The sequence below is a fragment of the Epinephelus fuscoguttatus genome, linkage group LG14 (assembly GCF_011397635.1).
Source record: "Epinephelus fuscoguttatus linkage group LG14, E.fuscoguttatus.final_Chr_v1".
Taxonomy (NCBI): domain Eukaryota; kingdom Metazoa; phylum Chordata; class Actinopteri; order Perciformes; family Serranidae; genus Epinephelus; species Epinephelus fuscoguttatus.
Window position 1 is genome coordinate 42,476,390 of NC_064765.1, and position 21,707 is coordinate 42,498,096.

Here is a 21,707-nt window from a genome sequence, read left to right on the forward strand (position 1 = left end):
AGTGAGTGATGTCATCACTAGAGTGACGAGCAGCTGAAAATTAATTAAGAAATTTTCTCTTCAACTCGCTCATACGGCCACAATTTTCACTGTACATACACAATTTATACCATAAAACGTAGGAAAATTTGTCCTGCTCACAGTAATGTTGACATGGAATCTGTCACACATACACATTTTTGCTGAGCAGCTCCAAAGCGAAGGGAGCGCCAATTTTTTTCTCATTCACTCCCATGTAATCTGAGAGGAGAAATTTCTGGAAACAGCTGAGGTGCAACACATTTGTAACTCGCTCTGGTGACCCCATTTTGGACTCGAGAAATATAAAACTCGACACGTGCGTTCACAAGAAGTGGCTGTCTCTCACAATCACTTTATTTTCATGATGGGACCAACGGTTTGGGTATGGGAAGAACTTGTTCGAGGAGTGAAAACCCATTAAAAACAGCCTTTGCTCCTCTGCTCTCTCATGAGCTGTCTGTGTGCCCCTCAAGCGCAGGCAAGTCAGGAATCGCCATGGCAACGGCTGCACACACAGACACACACACAGCCCTCTACTCATACTTGAATTTTCTCTTCAACTTGCTCATACAGCCACAATTTTCACTGTACATACACAATTTATACCACAAAACGTAGGAAAATTTGTCCTGCTCACAGAAATGTTGACATGGAATCTGTGACATGTACACATTTTTGCTGAGCGGCTCCAAAGCGAAGGGAGCGCCGATTTTTTTCTCATTCACTCCCATGTAATCTGAGAGGAGAAATTTCTGGAAACAGCTGAGGTGCAACACATTTGTAACCCACTCCTGTGACCCCATTTTGGACTCGAGAAATATAAAACACGACACGTACGTTCATGACAAGTGGCTGTCTCTCACCATCACTTTATTTTCATGATGGGACCAACGCTTTGGGTATGCGAAGAATTTGTTCGAGGAGTTAAATCTCCTCTAAAAGAGCTCTCTTCTCTGTGTTCTGTGTGTCTCTCTCTCTGCTCTTCTGCCAGGTGCACCTAGTTTATTACCATGGCAACCGCTGTGCCACACAAACTCACAGAAATATGAGCTGTGTCCCAGTTCAGGGTCTGCATCCTTCGGAGGACCCGGCCTACGCAGCCTAGGCACCTCCGAAGGACGGGTAACGTTGTTAAATGGGACAGTCTAGCCTACGGAGCATTTCTGGGTTGCGTCACGACGTCATGACTCCTGCCGCCCAAGCCCAGGAAAGACGAAAAACATAACAGACAACTTAAGAGACGACACAGAAACATAACGGACAGACAACTTAACAGACGACACGGAAACATAATGGACAGATGACACAAAAACATAACAGACAATGGAGCCAGAGGTTTTGATTTTGTTTTTTTTAATATATTTTTTGTTGGAGGAAGAGGAGAGGGGGCTCCGGCGACAGCGACACCGGCGGCTCGTTTATCTCCGGCTGGGAGAGAGCCATGGGGAGGTAATGTTAAACCTGTTATTTTAACCCACATTAATGTTTATACATAGCTAGCGTAGTTCAAGGTAATTAATATACCCGTTAATAAACGATACCGTTAAGTGACAAACGCTACATAACGTTATATATATATATGTGGTTCATGTCATTTAACCATTACACTTGATACAGATTTCGTACAGGTGCTTAAAATCTTTGAAAATGTTGAAATTTTAATGCTGTGTTTTCAAGGTCTGAAAAGTGCTTGGATTTTAGTTTAAATGCTTAAAAGGGCTTATAAAGTGCTTGAATTGAATAGTAAAATGTGTATGAACCCTGTAAATAACCCTGACTTAATTCAATATTAAAATGTGTCATTAAACATCAAAACCATATTGAGAAGCCAAAGTGGATAGATGGACAAATAAAGCATTATTGATGTAAGGTATAGCATTAACTAGCATTGTCTTATTAACTAAAATTAAATAGCTATTGTTGCTTTAATCATTTATGTTCTCCTGTTCTTACCCTCCTGTCCCCATCCAGACAAGACCGATGTACTGCCGCATCAATATGAATGTTCCAGTTCTCCAAATATTTTTTGATGATCATGACACCAGGCGAGATTTCAGGCTGAGCAGAGAGACCCTGGCGGTGCTGCTGGACCTTCTCCACCAGGAAAGACGACACGGATGGGGTGCCACAATAAAGACCTTGGTCTTTCTCTTCTGGCTGGCGAGTGGGACATCATACAGGGTGGTCTCAAGGGCGTTTGGGATGCCTTGTTCCACTGTTCACCGCATCGGTCATCAAGTTACTGAGGAGGTGGTGGCCATTCGCCACAGGGTCATCTACCTCCCCAAGACCGCTGACGACCTGGCGGCAGTAACTCAGGGGTTTGCAGGGCTGGCAAGACACAGAGCTTTTCTAAAAGCTGCTGGAGCAATCGACGGCTGCCATGTCAGGATCAAGCCACCAAGCGGCCCTGATGGTCAATGCTATAGTAATCGCAAACTATTTGCATCTATAATTCTGCAAGCAGTTTGTGACCATCAGGGCCGCTTCATCGACACGTACGTGGGCTGGCCGGGGTCGGTGCACGACTCCAGGGTACTCCGGCACAGCCCACTGTACAGGCGTGCCATCTACCCTCCTCCAGGGTACTTCATCTTGGCAGACGGTGGGTACCCATGCCTCCAACATCCACTCCCCCTCATCACTCCCTACAAGCGGCCGGTACAAGGTGTGGGAGCCCAGCGCTTCAACAGCCATCATTCCAGGGCACGCTCCATCATAGAGCGTGCCTTTGGGATGATGAAGACGAGGTTTAGGGCCATCTTCCTCCAAGCGCTGGAGGTGCACCACACCTTTGTGCCTCAGGTATGTCATGACACAACAGAATTATTGTTAAATGGTGAATACCAGTACATTAATTAAAATTAAATTACATTTACATTAAATTAATCTTTTTTTTTTTCTTCTTTTCTCCAGGTCATAACAGCATATGCCGTCCTGCACAACAATCTGCCTGGGTGCTGGTGACATCATGGCCCCAGAGGATGAAGTGCAGGACGACATGCCGGAGGATGAGGGGGAGAACGGGCTGGAGGCAGTCAGTGGTGCTCCGTGGCGGAACCAGCTGTCTGCAGAGGTGTCTGCCCTGGAGGAGGGTGTCCTCGACCATGATTACCTTTAGAGGGCAAGTAAAGTTTTGTAAAGTTTTGTTTGTTGAAGTAGTTTGTGGTGGGTTTAAAAAGTTGTGCAGTAGTATTTTGTGTGTTTTATTCTTGCCTCTCTTTTAAACATTTTTAGTGACATGGCAGCCGTTGATTGCGTCGGCCCTGCAAACCCCGTTGATGGACGATGTGGTGGACAGTGGAGACATGCATCCCCCACCCCTGACATGATGTCCCACTCACAGCCAGAAGACTCCAGGGTCTTTATTGTGGCATCCCATCCAGTCCAGCAGCACCACCAGGGACTCCTGCTCAGCCAATAATTAAACTGTATATATGTTCTCTACAAATAGTAATTTCTGATCTTTTGTAAATAGTTGTACATGTTAAGAATACCCAATAGTTATAGTTATAAATGTTCATATTGTATCTTTGTAAATATTTGTTAATCACAGAAAAAATAAATTACTTGTGTTGTCACTGAAAAGGAGTTCAAAAGTTTACTTTAGTTGTAAATAAGAAATGGAACAGATAATGTAACAAGGTTATAAGATTTTAATTTAACTATATACAATATTTAGAACAGAAAATGGAACAAGGTTACAAGATTTTAATTTAGAACTATATACAATATTTTTAATTAACACTTTAAATAAGAAACACAGAACTTAATCGAACAGAGAAAAAAAACATCCAAAAAAAAAAAAAAATCACTGTCTGTCAACCATCCTCTCCAATAAGCTTAAAAGTCTCTCCATCCTCTCTCTGCTCTCTCTTTCTCTCCTCTCCTCTGCCTCCCTCTGCAACCTCATGTCTTCCCTGATCAGGTCTATAATTTCATCATCTCTTCCCCTTCTTCTCTTTCTTTTGCCTGTTGTTGCTGGCCCTGGCTGCCTTTCCTCCTCCTCCTCCTCCTCCTCCTCCTCCTCCTCCCCCTGCTGCTGCTGCTCACCCACTGCAGCACTTGGCCCTGGTGTGTCCTCAGGGATGGAGGCAATTAGGACAGGAGGTGCCATCGAAGGCCTCTGTCCTATAACCTCATCCATGAGGACAAACCAGGGCCAGGTGGCAGCAGTGGGCTTCCCGCTGACCCCTGTCCTGTCCCTGGATCTTTGCATTCCTAAGGAGAGAAATGAATCACAACAGCAGCAGTTTTCTTTAAAGTATTTATTTAAAAAGTATTGAAAAAGGAGTGTTTCATGGACTCAAAAAGAAATATGTTTGAGGTGCTCTTTGCAATGCAATTCATGTAGTGATAAAGAAACGAAGAAAAGAGAACGAAGAAAATTAATTTGACTTCCTGATGAAGGCTTGATGCTGAAATGCGTCGAAGGACTGTGGTTTTAAGGTTTATATGACCATGCCACGAGAATAAAGGCATTTTAACAACTTTGGGAGGGTGCCTTGGAGGTTTTTTCTACGTTTCTTTATCATTTATTAATTTAGGTAAAACAAATGTAGTTTCCATATCATTATCCAAACCTGCACATACTTTGTATTTTTTTTTTAAGTTGTCCCACTTTTTTTTGGCCTGCTGGGGCTCCACCTTTCCCTCCAGGCCCATTTTTTGCAGGATTGTTCTAAACAAGAAAGAAGCATGACAAAAGGCAAACACAAAAAAAAATCACATTATCACAGATATGTAAAGATTCACAAAAGGTGACATCAGGACAGACATAAAATTCCCACCCCGACCCAAAAACAACATTCACTTAATGTGATCTAAAGATTATATTTTTTCTTTGTACAGGATTTGGGTTCATTTTAAATTAAGTAACTGTTACATACAAGTATGTATAGAGTACAAATGGGCTATTTATTTATGCCTTAACAGTTACCTCCATCCAAGTGTGGCAGTGTTTTTGGCCCCCGTAAACAGACCACAGAGTTTAATGAACTCTTCCGTTTGCTCCTTGCTCCCTACAACAAAATGACATGTAAAGCATATTTTCAGTTATGTCAACAGGAAGATTTGATTGTTCGATATAATAACGATAATAACAATAATAATGCACCTCAAGTTAGCTATGCATTCAATCCAAACGTTCACAGTTTTACAGCCTAGAAATACAGCAGGGCTCACAACCCACCGTTAACGTTATTTGTTCAGCTGCACTCAGCTTTGGGCGCAGGAGAGATGCGCCCCGACAGCTCCTATTTCTTGTAATTAAGAGGAGCTAACTGCACATGTACAACTTACAACGACAACAAATTAACCTGATGTGAGGTATACACAGCCAAGCTCAGAAGTGAGAACCATGGACAGCAGCATTGTGTGTTAGTGCTGCTGTTGCACCCTCACACAGTGCGCTTCTCTGACAGACACACTCTCTCTCTCTCTCTCTCTCTCTCTCTCTCTCTCTCTCTCTCTCTCTCTCTCTCCGCTGTCCAAGCCCAACTCAGCCCTTTAACAGGGGAAAAAACAGTAGAAAGCTCAAAAAGAGCAACTGAGGAGGGATCCCTCTTCCAGGACGGACAGACGTGCAATATATGTCGTACAGAACAGATCAACATAATAAATTAACAGTAATCTGTATGACACAATGAGACAGAGCGAGAGAGACAGAGAGAGAGAGAGAGAGAGATGCAGGACAGACGGTAATGACAGTAGGTTACAACAGCATTAATGAAAGTAATAATATTAATTAAAATTAATATTAATAATTAATATTACCTACAGGCTATTAAACATTATTCCACTCACATGACATGCAGGACAATTAATGATGGACAAATCTGTTTGTGTGTGTGTGTGTGTGTGTGTGTGTGCGTGCGTGCGTGGTGTTACATCAACACGTGTGGTTCTGGACATGAGCAGCTGCACATTTAACAGCCACACATCACCGACAGTCCGCTGAACAATGCAACAGGTTGTGAATGAAATAAACTTAATTACAACATGACAGTCTTGCACGAAATATCATTAATGTTACTCTTTGTAGTCACGTAGGCATGTGAATTACAGCGTTTCATTGCAAAGAATGCATGTAACGGGTACACTTGCGCTGTTTCTCCGCCATCTCGTTCAAATGAGCCAGATGTAGGGGGCGGGTATTTATACGTCAGGGCCTCAAGCTGAAAAAGACTTCCTGTTAGGAACCTCTCGTGTTACCTTACTCATCCCACTTAACAGATCCCTCCTAACGACAAACGCTAACTCCTTACTGGCAGGAATAAGAGACATGAGACGGCCTTAAAGATGGCGGACCCCGAACAACTTCCGGTTCAAGTCAGGAGTTAGCAGTATACAATTAAGAGACTTGGGATGCAGCCATGTTGAACATAACAGGCTGGCTGTTGGCATAAGACTGTGAGGGTATGAGCCGAATTTGGCGATTTTTGGCAACTAGGGGGCACTACAAATATGGTAAGTTTATATCTCTTGAATGGCTGCACCGATTTCTACGAAATTCGGTTGGTATGATGTAGGGCCAAATCTTAGGCCATATCTTGAAGGTGGTCATGACTGGTCAATGTGGGCGTGGCTTAATACAAGATAAACAACAAACCAAACTATTATGCTGAGGGCTTTGAAGTTTTAAGGGTACATATAGAATAGGACACAGATCTTCCGTACCGGATCTTACACATGTACTCCACTAGGTGGCGCTGTAACGGATGCAAACGCGTTTTTGCCTGCAACTTACACATTTTAAACGACACTTTCACAAACATTATATCCATGTGTTCCCTGGATAGAGCTGGGTTGTCTGACATAGGCCCCGCCCACTTCTGCTGCACATTCTCTTTGCTAATTTGCCACATGTCCAAAACCTACTTTTTCGAACTCCTCCTACATTTTAAGTGCCACCTGCCTGAAACTTTGCACATAGAATCTCCAGATGTGTCTGATGAAAAGTTATCAAAAGAATTTTGGCACTCCAAAACATGCGCTTGTTACAACCAAACAATCTTTTTTGCTAGCTAAAAAACACACATTGTTTCATTTTTCGCTCAAAGTAGATGCTTTCAACATCAAACTTAGGTCATCCAGAGGCTTTGTGCCAAATTCGTCACAAGTCGGTCTATAGGTGGCGCTATAACGGATGCAAAGGCAGTTTTGCCTGTAACTTCCACATTTTAAATGACACATTCATAAACATGCGCTCGCTCAGAGCCCGTCGTCCTTCGGGGACAACTTCCATGGGCTCCGCGGGACGCGGGGACCGAGTAGCACGGGGGGGCTTGGCCCCTGTTCATAACTGCTTGCAGCTCTAGTTGTTATTGTTATTAGAACTACCCTTTTTTATTAATCACGATCTTTCCCTCACCTTAACCAAAGTGCTTTTGGTTCTTAAACACAACCACAGAGAGGAGTCTGCATGGAAACCTGGGGTTCTGGTGTCATAGTCCTGCACCTTCTATGTTCGCTGTGCACCTGACCACTTCCTTGTGAAACCAGCATGGAACAAAAATGTAGTGTTTCATTAACTCAAAGAAACATTATCTTTGAACATAATCCAGGCAGCAGTTCTGTTTTTTACTTTAATGAAATTGTAGATACAGTGCTGTTACCTTACAAAATGTTACATGTTACAAAATGTATTTTGATATAACTTGGCTGGGTGAGCAATGTGGATAGGCCAGTGCTGCCCATGCCTGTTGCTGGCCTTGTGCCTGGCTGATACACACAACAACTCCTGGATGTAAAAATTAAAATGCAAACGAACCTAAGTGTGCCGTGCTGGTAGTGTGGTAATAATGCAGTGCAGGGATGATGCTGATTCTAAAGTGACAGAATAATAGTTAATTTCCATCACTACTGAAATGCTTGCTTAAATTACTAGTTTATATGTTATGATAGTTGTTTAGGTTACTCTATTTTGTTTTATCTTCTTAGATAACTTTACATCACTTATCACATTATATCAAATATAGTCTGATAAACTGTTGTTTTTTGTCAGGTGTTAATCTATGAATTAAAGACCTGTCAACTGAATCCAGTGGTGGATTTTGGTGATGTGGTAAACCACTGTCATACTGTACGGTCTAAGTCCCAGTAGACAGGCTTTTGAATATATGTAAGCATGAATGAAAAATAATTTCCACAACTGTGCATCACATTTATCCTGAGAACACTAGTAACTTTTCTAGTTATTTTTAGATCTTTGCTTGTGCAATGAGGAAAATGAAAAAGCAGCTTGTTGTATTAACCATTGTTGATCCCCACTTAATTTAAAATGTTACCAGAAGTACTTGGTTAAGTGGCAGGAGTATCTTTGATAATACCAGAATAGAAAAATAATTATAATACTATCCTTGTCCATCACAGGTGGTGTATAAAAACAATGACATTCGACTTGAGTTGTCCCGCCTGGCTCGCATTGTGGACCCTAAGATGAAAATCCAGGGTGAGGTGTCCTACAAGTGTGAGAATGTGGCAACTCTGGACCCCATTTCTTTTGAGACTCCGGAGGCCTACATCAGCCTCCCAAAGTGGAATACCAAACGGATGGGATCCATCTCTTTCGATTTCCGCACAACTGAGCCCAACGGTCTGATCCTCTTCACCCATGGCAAACCTCAGGAGCGCAAAGATGCTGCCCGCAGCCAGAAGAACACTAAGGTCTGTCTGTTATCTCCAAGATTACATGCTAATTTCAACTCTGCTTTCAGACATGCCATCCTAATGACATCTGAGATTATTAGGTCAAAGGCAACCAAACTTGCTGTTTAGAAAAACTAATGAAACCTCTTGGATGACTGGCAAGATGTCTTTAAGACAAAATAGCAAAGCCAGTTGCATTTTATACTTATATGACCTGCATGACTGAGAGCCTTCGCAGGCATCATACATCATCAGAATTTGTTTAGAGGAGTGGGTTCCAAATTGTTTGGCTTGTGGACTATAGCAGTAAAATAATGTTTATTCATGACAGGTTGCATATGCCAATGATTCACAGGCAGGCTCACTAGAGAGTAGTCTGGCTCACAGAATTTAGAATGTAGGAATAAACCTGTCATTGCCTGCCAATTTCAGATGATAACAGGCTTCCTGCATTTTATTTTGATAATCCACATCGCTACATGACACTCCACACTTTAATTCACTGCCGTGCATTAAGAAAACAGCAGCAACCTCTGAACAAGTGATCCACATGCTAAAATATCCTTTTGCTTAATATTACATTTTCTGTTGTGGGGATTTAGCCAAGTTAATGTGAGGGCTCAACATCCAAATAGAAATGTTCCATCAAAACAAGTTCTCTTCCAACACTATTTTGCAAGGGCACAATCACTGCACCCTGGATTTGTCATTCAGGATGATTATGATTGGTTTAAAGAAATACAAACAACAGCTGTGTCCGAATACTTGGTGTAAAGTCAACCACGTTCTCGGTGGGTGTTGGCCTTCGCCAAGGTTGTCCCTTGTCAACAATCCTGTTTGTGATTTTCATGGACAGGATCTTGAGTCGCAGCTGGGGGGAGGAAGGGGTCAAGTTTGGGGACCTCAGAATTGCATAACTGCTTTTTGCAGATGATGTGATTCTGTTGCCGCATGCACTGGGGTGCTTTGCAGCCACGTGTGAAGCAGTTGGGATGAGAGTCAGCACCTCCAAATCTATGTCCTACTGGTGGGAGGCCCCGAGGTAGACCCAGAACACGCTGGAGGTATTTCATATTTCGTCTGGCCTGGGAATGCCTTGGGATCCCCCAGGAGGGGCTGGAAAGCGTTGCTGGGAAGAGGGATGTCTGGGGTGCTTTGCTCGGCCTGCTGCCCATGCGACCCAGCCCTGGATAAGTGGATGAAAATGGATGGATGGAAGAATGGATGGAAACAACCCAGAGCATTTTTTTTCCTTTAGTGCAGAATTATAATGGGTTCAGTCAGACCTTTCTTCACTCTTGACACAGTGCAAGATAAGGTCTGGCTATGTTAGACTGACCACAGAGGGATGTTCCCTTGTCAAATTGTTTCATTCAAATGTTTTTGGGGTATGTAAATTTGTTCAAATGTATCAGATATTAGACATCAGACATGTATTAGAATTTTTTTTCAATAGTTTTCTATCCTGTTAATCATCTCTTGACTACTTCATATTTATCTTCACCCTTTGAGGGGTTGTTTTCCCTAGGTGCTTCCACTGGTCCAGATAAGTGGACTTGTAAAATAAAGCCTGTACTTTGCCCTCACAATTAGTGCCAATATGATCTCACATCAATGTTTTTTGTTGCAAAATTTAGAAAAAGTCAGATTTGTGATACTTAAACTGTAACTTTTCAATAACCGTAATTTGCTGATCTCTCTGGTTTAAAGTCTAAAGTCTGTTTTCCCTCTGACCATACTTAGCCATGTGTGGTCAGACTGCAAACAAACTCTAAACTTTTCAATTTTAGAAAAGAAGTGTGCCCATACCCTATGGTGATGTCACACTGTGCACTTCTACATCACTGCAGCAACATGAGAAGTTCCTACCACAAGTTAGCAAAATAAGATTTTTAGCTGCTTTTAGGTTGCTCTTTAATGGCACACATTCAATACTGTATTGTATTTGTCACATGTCCAGCCTTTTCTTAGGTCTCAGTTTGCATGCCACTTTCCTGGAAATCAGTTATTCACAGACAAGAACCACATCTTGCATTTTTTTTCCCACAACAAAACTTTAAACCTTTACTGATTGCTAATCTTTTATTGATATGTTGTTTATTTGACCTTGTCCAGGTGGATTTCTTTGCAGTAGAGCTGCTGGATGGCAGTCTTTACCTTCTTTTGGACATGGGCTCAGGGACTATCAAGGTGAAAGCCACGCAGACAAAGGTCAATGATGGTGCCTGGTATCATGTGGATATCCAGAGAGATGGACGCTCAGGTCAGTTGTGTTGGTGAATCAGTGAGGTGTACTAGCTCTAATAGAGTTTAAATCACCCTTTTCCTTACATTTTAAAAATCACAATTTTTTTTAATTACTTGGTACAAGAATTGCCTTTACAAAAAAAAGAAATGGACCAAAGTCTTGACTTGTTGATGCTGAAGATTGGTTGACTTTTCTTAATAGCACAAATGTAAATAGCCTGAAGTCAGTCTTAGTATCAATGGTACTGTTGGTATCAATGCAGCCCTGTACCTAATCTCTACTCCCGCCATTCCCACCACAGGAACCATCTCTGTAAACAGCAGGAGGACCCCATTCACAGCCAGTGGTGAGAGCGAGATTCTGGACTTGGAGGGTGACATGTACTTGGGTGGGCTTCCCAATGACCGCACCAACCTAATCCTGCCCACCGAGCTCTGGACGGCGATGCTCAACTATGGCTATGTGGGCTGTATCCGTGACCTTTTCATTGATGGTCGGAGCAAAGACATCCGTCAGATTGCTGAGGCACAAAATGGTGCTGGCATCAAACCCTCATGCAACAAGCAACCAGGAAAACAGTGTGAGAGCTACCCGTGCAAGAACCGAGGTGTCTGCAAAGAAGGCTGGAATCGATTCATTTGCGACTGCACTGGCACTGGCTACTGGTCACGCACCTGTGAGAGAGGTAAGTGCTTTCTTTTCTAGCACAAACCATATTGCATACTATCTTCAAGGCAGAGGTGATAATGTCTACAACAGCAGACACACTGGACAACTGGAGCAGCATGGGAGAGACAAAACAGTTATTGCAATGATAGTAAAGGTTTTATGGTTTCATAAAACATATAAAGAAATGTGGGTTTGGTGAACACAGACGTTTAATAAGGTCTGCAGCGGAGCTTGTAATTTACATATAGCATCATGTGTAGGCTTCTCATACGACTATGAAATGCAGCTGACAGGAGGAACGCTAACTTTTGCTGCCACCTAGTGGCTGGAAGTATTAATGACTCCCATCACTACACAGACACTATTCATCCAGCAACATAAACTGCAATCTTGCAACTTCAAGGTGTAGCACAGTATTGTCAAACATGAACAACTTGCTCTTGTTAAAGTGTAACATTTTGATTTAAATTCTTTCTTCCAGTTCAGTTCCTTTGTTTTAAAGATTCAGTTTATCAGGTGCTTTAACATGATGCATAGGTTTTCTCAGCACAGGTAATGTGTGTCTGCTTAGCTGATCTGCTGTTATCTGGCACAGTTTGTGGTGGCTCAGCTGATGCTGTGACAGCTGGATCTTCTCCTTCTGTGTGCTCTTGCAATGTCTCTTGTGTTTTCAACAAACTCCTATGATTCCTCCTTTGACCACCCTCTGTTTTGATAATGTAGGATCTCTGACTTGTTTCCTCCAGAACCGTAGCTTTTTTTGTGTCATGTCTGGCCAGTGGAACTTAATTTCTTAATAACTTGATATAGTTATCTACTTGTCTCTTTTGAAGATGTTTTAGTTTCTGTCTCACCTCTTTGTGCTTCTTTTGTCGTGCTGTGTAGGGGAGAGTGGTGTGTAGACTATGTCCCTTCAGAAGCTCAGCAGGAGACTTGCCATGTTACAGTGGTGAGGCTTGGTAACTCAGTAGAGCTAGATATGGCTCTGAGCTTATGTCTTGTGATTTTTCAAGTGAATAACAATGTGAACGACTCTCTCTGCTTTACCATTTGACTGGACATACAAGGGCTTTGAGGTCACATGTCAAAAGCTATACTCCTCAGCAAAGTCCTAGAACTCTCTGCAGCTGTGGCAGGGTCTGTTGTTACTAAAGACAACCTTAGGGATCTCATGTCTTGCAAATATTGACTTAATGAGTCAGATAACAAAGGTAGCAGACATGCTGGGAAGTAGTGCCACCTCTGGATATTTGAAAGATAGTCAATCACCAGTAGGTCATTTTTACCTGGTGGAACAGATCAGTCCCAGCTTTCTGCTAGGGCTTGTCTAGTAAGTCTGTTGTTGCCATAGACTCTTTTGGCTGTTTTGCCTGATGCTTCAGATGGGTCTCACAGCTTGAGACCATTCTGTTGATGTCTGCGTTTATTCCTGGCCAATAAACAACTGTTCTTGCTTCCCTCTTGCATTTTACCTGCCGAGGTGTCCCTGGTGCAGTCTTTTCAGCATCTCTGGTCTCAGTGACTGAGGAATGACAACACTGTTCCTTCTAAGCAGAAGTCTGTTGACAACACTCAGCTCTGCTCCGATGTCATAGCACTGTTGATATTCATCTGTAGGGCAACCCTCATTCAGATTCTTAATGACTCTCTGTGGGTATGTGTCTGTCTCTGTTTCAGCTGCGATCTGCTTGGATTGTATGTCAGATACGGATAGTGATTTAGTGATCAGGGTCACAAAGAGATTCACATCGGTCTCTGTGGAGCTCTCACTGTGCGCTTCACTGTGTGTTGTGGCTCGGGACAGAGCATCAGCAAGCACAGTGTGCTTACTTGGTGTGCAGATCAGGTTAAAGTCATAATGCTGTAGCTTTGTCATCAGTCTTTGGATTCACAGTGACATCTCGCTGAGATTTTTCTTGATGATGGCTATTAATAGCTTGTGGTCTGTCTCTGTTGTACGCCATAGACAGCTGTGGAATTTCTCAAATCCTTACACAAGTCCTAAACACTACATAACTTGAATGTAGTGACATTCAACTGCAGTCATCATTCTTGATGCGTAGACGATAAATGAGCGATTTTGATAAGTCAGTGGATATCTTTATCTTTTTGGATAGATCATAGCATGCCTGCATTGGCTCCATTGTGAATGTAGTTTTCAGCTGCAAATAATCTTTTTCATGACTTTCAGTCCAGTTGAACTTAAATTCATCATGCAACAGCTGTCTCAGATGTTTCTGAAGACAGGTTTGGAATGAATTTGCCAATGAAATTTATTATTGCCAGCACTCTTTACACAACTTTTATATCTTAAAGCCTGGGCACCTCCATTGTTACTTTCACTTTGTCCTTATCTCGCACAACACCTGCTCCAGACAGCTTGTCTCCCAGATATGTGATTTCAGTCACACCAAACAGACACTGTGCTCTGTTTGACTTTAATTCATACTTTTAGATGTGTTGCAACACTTCAGTTGGCCTGTCATTGCACTGCTCCAGCATGGACCTCCAAAGCACAATGTCATGCACGTACACCCAGATCCCATTAATGCCTTCTATGATGTGCTCCATAATCTTGTGAAAGACCTCAGGAGTAGAGGAGATTCAAAAAGGCAGTCTCTGGAAAGAGTAATGGCCAAATGAAATATTGAATGTGCAGTATTTAGTGCTGTCTTTGTACAGCTTCAGCTGCCAAAATCACTTGGATGCATCCAATTTACTGAAGAACCTTGCACCTGCCATTTCACTTGTTATTTCATCCCTGGTGGGAATCTGGAAATGCTCTCTTTATGTTGTAGATCACTAGTCTGTTTCTTGACGCATGCCATTGAGTCATCCCATTCTGTGGGCTCCTCCTCTTTCTTTATTACTTCCAGTGATATAATTTAGTCTAGTTTCTCCTTCAGCTTGTCTTGTAGTAGTGCCGGAACCTGTCACGCAGCATGAGCAACTGGCTGGGCATCCTCTTTTTGCTGTATCTTATAGATGAACTGCAGGACACCAAACACCTTTAAAGATGTCTGGATACTGGTTCACTGTTGACATTATGCTGTTTGGTGCATTACTGTTGATGTGGTGAATCCCCTTCACATGCTTTGTCACCTAGCAGTGACTCATTCCTCTGGAACTACGGCAAACATGAGGTTGTGCCCTTTTTCTTTAACTATCACTTTAAGTCTGCATTTACCTCAAGTGTTAATGGGCTGTCCATTGTAGGTTTGAGTGGCTTACAAATTGGATGAATGTGTAGCTGTTAGGGAAATTCTCCTCTCTGAAGAAGCGATGGACTCGGTGTGAGGATTCAAGGTTCTTTATTGCGTGCGCACAGAGAGAGTAGCAGGGTTCTCTGTCAACCTGAAGGATGCACAGACCTTTATACCTGTAGGAAATATTGATTGTTACATAATTTATAATTTATTCTGTGGCAGCATTTATTAAATAAATGCTCACCGACATTCTCCACCATTTTGTATGAATAGTTTGATTGATATGATTCATTTAGGGTTTGCATTCTCCACCATTACATATGTAAGATTTGTTTGATTATAAAAAGTCAAAGTCAGCTTTATTGTCAATTCTACAATATGTACAGGACATACAGAGGATCAAAATTGCTTTTCTCTTCAGACCCTCAGTGCAGACAGTACACTTGACATAACATGCCAATATAAAATATAAGATATAAGATATAAGATATAAGATATAATAAGTAGAGGCATAAATAAAACCTGAGCTAAAAGAGTTATACTGTAAAAAAGTAAAAAGGCACAGTGGTAGCGACAGTGCAATATGAGAAACAGATCAGTAGTGCAAATTGAGCTTATGGACTGGATAAAGTGTATGTGTGCATGTATAGTTCAGAGTTCAGTGTTGATGGGGGGAGGGGGTTCGTCGTCCAGCGATTGAGTGGGCAGGGGGCAGAGAGGGGAGGGGGGGCAGAGCAGGGAGAGAGTTAAGCATCCTGACAGCTTGGTGGAAAAAGCTGTCTTTCAGTCTGCTGGTCCTGGCCCGGAGACTCTGCAGTCTCCTCCCTGATGGCAGCAGGCTGAAGAGGCTGTGTGATGGGTGGGTGGGGTCACCAGCTTTGCGGGTGAGGCGGGTACAGTATGTGTCCTGAGGGAGAGGGGCACCGACGATCTTCTCAGCTGTTCTCATGATGCGCTGGAGGGTCTTACGGCAGGACGTGGGGCAGGCACCGTACCACACCGTGATGGAGCTGGTCAGGATGCTCTCGACGGCGCCTCTGTAGAAAGTCTGCATGATGGGGGCTCTTCTCAGCTTGCGGAGAAAGTAGAGGCGTTGGTGGGCTTTCTTGGCCAGTGATGTGATGTTGCTGGTCCAGGAGAGGTCCTCTGTGACATGCACACCCAGGAACTTGGTGCTGCTCACCCTCTCCACAGCAGCCCCGTTGATGGTCAGAGGGGCATGCTGGGTGTGCACTCTCCTGAAGTCCACAACAATCTCCTTTGTCTTCTTGGCATTCAGAGAGAGATTGTTGTGTCCACACCACAAGGCCAAACGGTTCACCTCACTCCTATTATTTGTCTCATCATTGTTGCTGATGACACCCACCACGGTTGTGACATCCGCAAACTTGATGACGAGGTTTGAGCTGTGCAACAGTGTGCAGTCGTGGGTCAGCAGAGTGAAGAGGAGGGGGCTCAGCACACATCCTTGGGGGGCCCCCGTGTTCAGTATGACGGTGCTGGATGTGTTGCTGCCGACCCGTACCGCCTGTGGTCTCCTGGTCAGGAAGTCCAGCAGCCAGTTGCACAGCGCGGTGTTCAGCCCCAGTCAGTCCAGTTTGGGAATGAGCAGTTGGGGGATGATAGTGTTGAACGCTGAACTGAAATCAATGAACAGCATTCTGATGTATGTGTTTTTTGAGTCCAGATGTGTGAGGGCTGTGTGGAGGGTAGTGGAGATGGCATCATCGGTTGAGCGGTTGGACCGATATGCAAACTGGAAGGGGTCCAGGGAGGGGGGAGGACAGACTTGATGTGTTCCATGACCAGCCGTTCAAAGCACTTCATGAGGATTGGTGTAAGTGCGACTGGGCGGTAGTCATTGAAACAGGAGGGTGACGGCTTCTTCGGGACAGGGATGATGGTGGTGGTTTTGAGGCACGTGGGGACAACAGCCTGGCTCAGGGAGATGTTAAGGATGTCCGTGAAGACATCTGTGAATTCCCCTGCACAGTCCCTCAGCACGCGGCCAGGTATGTTGTCTGGAACCGAGGCTTTGCGAGCGTTGATCTTACTAAGTGCTCTTCTCACCCTGTCCGAGGTCAGTGTCATCACCTGGTTGCCAAGAGGGGGTGGGGTCTTCTGTGCAGGTGTTCTGTCGTGTGCCTCAAAGCGAGCAAAGAAGTCATTCAGCTCATTCATCAGTGAGGTGGTACTGTCGCAGGACTGCGGTGGGGGTTCGTAGTCCGTGATGGACTGTATCCCCCTCCACAGGCTCCGTACGTCTTTGCTGTCACTGAAACGATGGGCTATCTTCTTGAAGTACTGACTTTTAGCCTATCTGATGCCACGGGACAGGTTGGCCCTAGCTGTCTTCAGGCCCACCTCATCTCCAGCTTTGAAGGCGGCGTTTCGAGCCTTCAGGAGCCTGTGGACCGCCCCTGTCAGCCACGGCTTCTGATTGGCCCGAACAGTGATGGTCTTGAGATCTGTTACATCATCAATGCACTTGGTGATGTAGGCAGTGACAGTGTCAGTGTACTCCTGGATGTCTGTGTTGTTGTTGTAGGTGGCAGCCTGTTTAAACATATTCCAGTCTGTGGTGTTAAAACAGTCCTTGAGTGCCTCTGAGGACTATTCTTGCCACACTCGTACCTGTTTGCAAACTGGATTGGTGACTTAAACCAGTGGTCTGTATGTTGGCATTAGCATAACAGTGATGTGATCAGAGGCACCGATGTGGGGGAGGGGGAGAGCCTTGTAAGCTCCTCTCTGGGTGGTGTAGACTTGGTCCAGTGAGTTGTTACACCATGTTGGAAAGTCTATGTGTTGGTATATTTTGGGAAACACACTCTGCATGGTTGAAATCCCCAGCCAAGATGAGAAAATCATCTGGGTGGGCTGTCAGCTGCTCACTGATGTGCTGATACAGTTCGTTCAGTGCCTCTCTCTTGTTGTTGTTGTTGTTGGAGCTTGGAGGGATATAAACAGCAGCGAGTAGTATGGCTGTGAGTTCCCTCGGGAGGTAATAAGGACGACACTTAATAACCATAAACTTCACTAAAAGTGAGCAGTGTTTGCAGACCACAACAGCGTCTCGACACCAGGCATCATTGATGTAAACACAGAGTCCCCTGCCGCGGGTCTTACCTCCTTCAACGAGAGCTCTGTCCGCTCCGTAGCATGTTAGCCCCTCGAGCTGAATGGCGTGGTCCGGGACGTTGTTATTGATCCATGTTTCCATAAACACAAAAACACAGCAGTCTCTCATAGTCCTCTGAGTTGTCCGTAGCAGTCGTATGCAGTCCAGTTTATTGACCAAAGAGCGTACGCAGAGTTTAACTCCAGAAATGTGGTCCTGCCGACGTCGAGGAGAAACTCACGACAGTACGTGCGCTTTGGAACAGGTAGACATGACGAAGACATACAAAAACACAGCGACTTACAAGACGAAAAAGACGAAAGCACCGTTTTGTCGGGTGAGAGAGAAGCCGCTGCATCTGCACGCGCCGCCATGTTGAAACAGTTTATTCAGGTGCCTATGTTTTTCACCATTAATACTGTAGGGTTTGATTAGCTCAATATTAGGAAAAAGTGACTTTAAAAAGAATTATTAAACATAACCACTTTAATTATTCGTCCAGCGACATAATTTCATAGTCAGACTAATAAAACCACACCTCTTGCTGATCAGACAAGAATGTTTAACGCACTTTGGGGAAATTATTAATTATCTATTGTCAATTCAAATAGAGCTCAAATAGCCAGGATCTTTGCACCCGTAAAGTGACTGAATGTAATCCTACAGAAAACCAAGACAACGACTTTATAGACAAACATTTATTCTAAACTACTGACACAGGAGACCAAGACGCAATACAACAGACAAGACAATGAGTAAATGCAACTATGAGTGGAATGAAATTAATACAGCGATGCTAATGAATGAATGAATGACCAGAGTGAACCAGATGAAGCAGTGAGCAATGGTGAGATAATTATCAGAGGAAACTTTAACATGGACCTGTGAAAAGCACCATTCAACACCTGAGAGGCATGGGAAGCAAAAAAGGAAACATCTGAAAACTTAGGGGAAATCCTAGTTTTATCTAATGCTCCCTACCATACTTATTAAACTATGCATCAAACCCCAGCACAGGAAAATTATGTTGTTTCACCTGAGTTGTAGCAGACCAGAAAGAAGATGCTCTGGAGGGGGAAGAGGAAAAAGCAGCGCCGCTCCTTGGTGTGAACCGCTCCTGGTGCTGTCCCATGGGGCAGCCTGCTCAGCTGGTCCTTCTCTTCTCTTCGGTTGAACTTCTTGGAGCCCTTGGGCACTTTTCGGCGTTCTTGAGCCCACATGGCAACTTTGGCTCCGGTGAGCTTGGCTCTCCATGTTGGTCATCTTCACACACCCAGTGTGGGCATGCAGGAGTCTGCCTTTCTTCAGTCCTGACCTTGTTGGTCCAGGACACAGGAGTTAAGCAGACCTTGTGGCATAAAATTCTTTCTGTTGGGTTTTGGATGTTCAGTTCTGCTCAGGATGCAATCAAATTGCCCAGCGCGCTGGATGGGGCCCAGCATGGCCCGCCGGCTTCTCAAAAGTTCTTCTTCAAGTTCTCCTTTTTCTTTAAGTTCTTTAACTTTTATAGACAAAAAGTCTCTTCTCATCTTATAGTTGTTCAAAGGGGTTGAGACTGGCAGGCAGGCTCCGGCCTTTGTGCTGTGATTGGCCTTGCCAGCTGTCTGCCTCCAGCTGATGTCCAGTAGGAGCAGTTCACTGTTACTGGTGGGACATTTCACACCTCCCCTCCTGTACCTTTGCTAGTTTAAAGTTTAATTTACTTTAATTGCTTCCTAGATAGTTAATGAAGCTTGGAACATTTCTAATGCTTCCATATTTACCAATGAGGCGCTGTCTGCTATTGAATGGTACCAAACACACATTGTCTGCAACAGGATATTACCAACTTATAAATAAGTGGTCAACAGACACTACTAATTCAGATTTAAATGTTATACATGGTGATCATGTTATAACATCATATATATATGTACACATGTATGTATATGCACTGAAATAGAAAGAAAGGTGAAGCATAAAATTGGTTCCTGGAATCCGCATTTCTGTCTGTCCTCTTAAAAGACAACCGCAGGGAAAGGTGGGTGTTATCACATTAGCATACAGTACACACAGACGTGCACCATAGGCGACCTGGTGTCAGAGTGGCATCTTAACTTGAATCCTCCAATAATAAAGTTACGTTTGAAACACCTTTCAGACCATGTGGCTGAGTCTGTCTCTTTGTTTCGCTACCAGAGTTTGTGACGTGTCGTAAACTCTCCAGCCACATCTGGTGAGGTGGGGGTTGTCGAGAGCTTATCAGTTGAGTGAAGGTCTATCTTTGAAGTGACCCAGTGGTTGGTCACCAATTCGTCTCTGATATCAGGAAGCTGAGTAAAAGTCCATTAGTGTAAATCCAAAATAAACAGGCTTGATCACCCTACATACCATTCCAAAGCTTTGAACCTAGGTTACACCCACCAACTGCACTCGTAAAGGAGATTGCCCCCCCTTCTAATAAAAGGTTTAGCATAACAGGAAACTTCCCCCTAAGAACTGTAAGGTCATGGCCTCAAGGTGTGTAGAATTGCCCCCCAATAAAGATTCCTAAATAATTCCCACATTCCCTCCTCTTGACAAAAAGTGTCAACACATTATAATGGGAATTACCTTAGATCTTCAGAAAATCAAAAATGTTACACAAAAAATTCAAATTGAACTCACAATTGTTTGTTTAAAACCTCAGTATGTAAAAATGGTGAGTAACAGTGACATCAGCGGTCAAATTCTAGATTGCAGCAATCACTCGCACTTACTCGCTCACCCCTCCCATTGGGTAAGTGAAGGTGGCCTCATAGGACAAAAAGCCATGCACAGACAGCAGAGATGGCATCATCCACAAGAGAGGAATCAACAGAGGTTTGTAACTTTGTTGTAGAACTGTTCATTTATTTTCATATCTGCACTGCAATCAGTAGCTAAAGCACAAAATCATATTTCGATGGTGTAAAGTGAGTCTTTGAAACTACATAAGACTCACTTCAGTAAATCAGGGCTACATGTATATAAATAATTGCAAAAAATGAACGTATACTTTAGCTATATTTTGAAAATAATGTTGTAGTTGACATGTTTGGAGAAAATGTAGACAACATGCAGCCCATAATCTACAATACCATTAACATGTTTCCAACCTAATGTCATCAGTCATATCTCACAAATTAAATCTATTTTCATTTTCTTTATTTTATCAGAGATTTATTGGAGAGATGACCATGGAGGACCACAGGGATCTGACCAGGCAGTTCTTCCGGAGGCAGCCCGGTTTGGTTTTTGATGCCTTGATGATGCATCAGTGCAGGCATGGTGCCCCATCTTCAGCCATGGTGCCAGGGGTTCCATGGTGTACCTGTGGTAACTGTAAGGAGATGCCTACGGACCTGGAGAGGAAATGCTGTGGCCAGGAGCCCGCACTCTGTGTGAGCCTATTACCACACTTCTCCCAGTACTGCCTTGAGGAAGGCTTTTTACGCTTTCATAGGCAGTACAGGGAGGACATTATGGTATTAGGTGAAACCAGGGAGCCTGGAGATGACAACCGGGAGTACCGCTATGCTGCCTATAGACATTACATCTACTTGCAGCATGGCTCTGTAAGTGCAGGAAACTGGCGTGTCATCCCCAGTTGCTGTGTTTGGAGGATCAGGGATAAGTTCCCTGATCCTGCTGGACACTACACCGGTTTCACTCCTGGCTTCTGAATTTTCTTTTTGGCCCTCTGGAATGTCAGTACATTACCTCAAGTACTCACACACCTGTCTGTTCATCATCAGGGCATCAAAAAAATTCCACTTTCATTACATCTGTTTTA

General features: G+C 43.7%; 1 protein-coding gene across 11 annotated transcripts in view; it reads left to right on the top strand.

The window, feature by feature from the left end:
* Positions 1–21,707, top strand: part of nrxn3a (neurexin 3a) — a 735,897-nt gene that overhangs the window by 353,199 nt on the left and 360,991 nt on the right. For all 11 annotated transcript variants that reach the window (XR_007450902.1, XR_007450903.1, XM_049596227.1 and 8 more), the window contains 3 exons: positions 8,395–8,688; positions 10,786–10,933; positions 11,220–11,603. Coding sequence is in view for 9 of the 11 variants with exons in the window: in XM_049596227.1 (XP_049452184.1) it covers positions 8,395–8,688; positions 10,786–10,933; positions 11,220–11,603 (826 nt within the window). In the remaining 2 variants the exon portion in view is untranslated. The remainder of the gene's footprint in view (positions 1–8,394; positions 8,689–10,785; positions 10,934–11,219; positions 11,604–21,707) is intronic.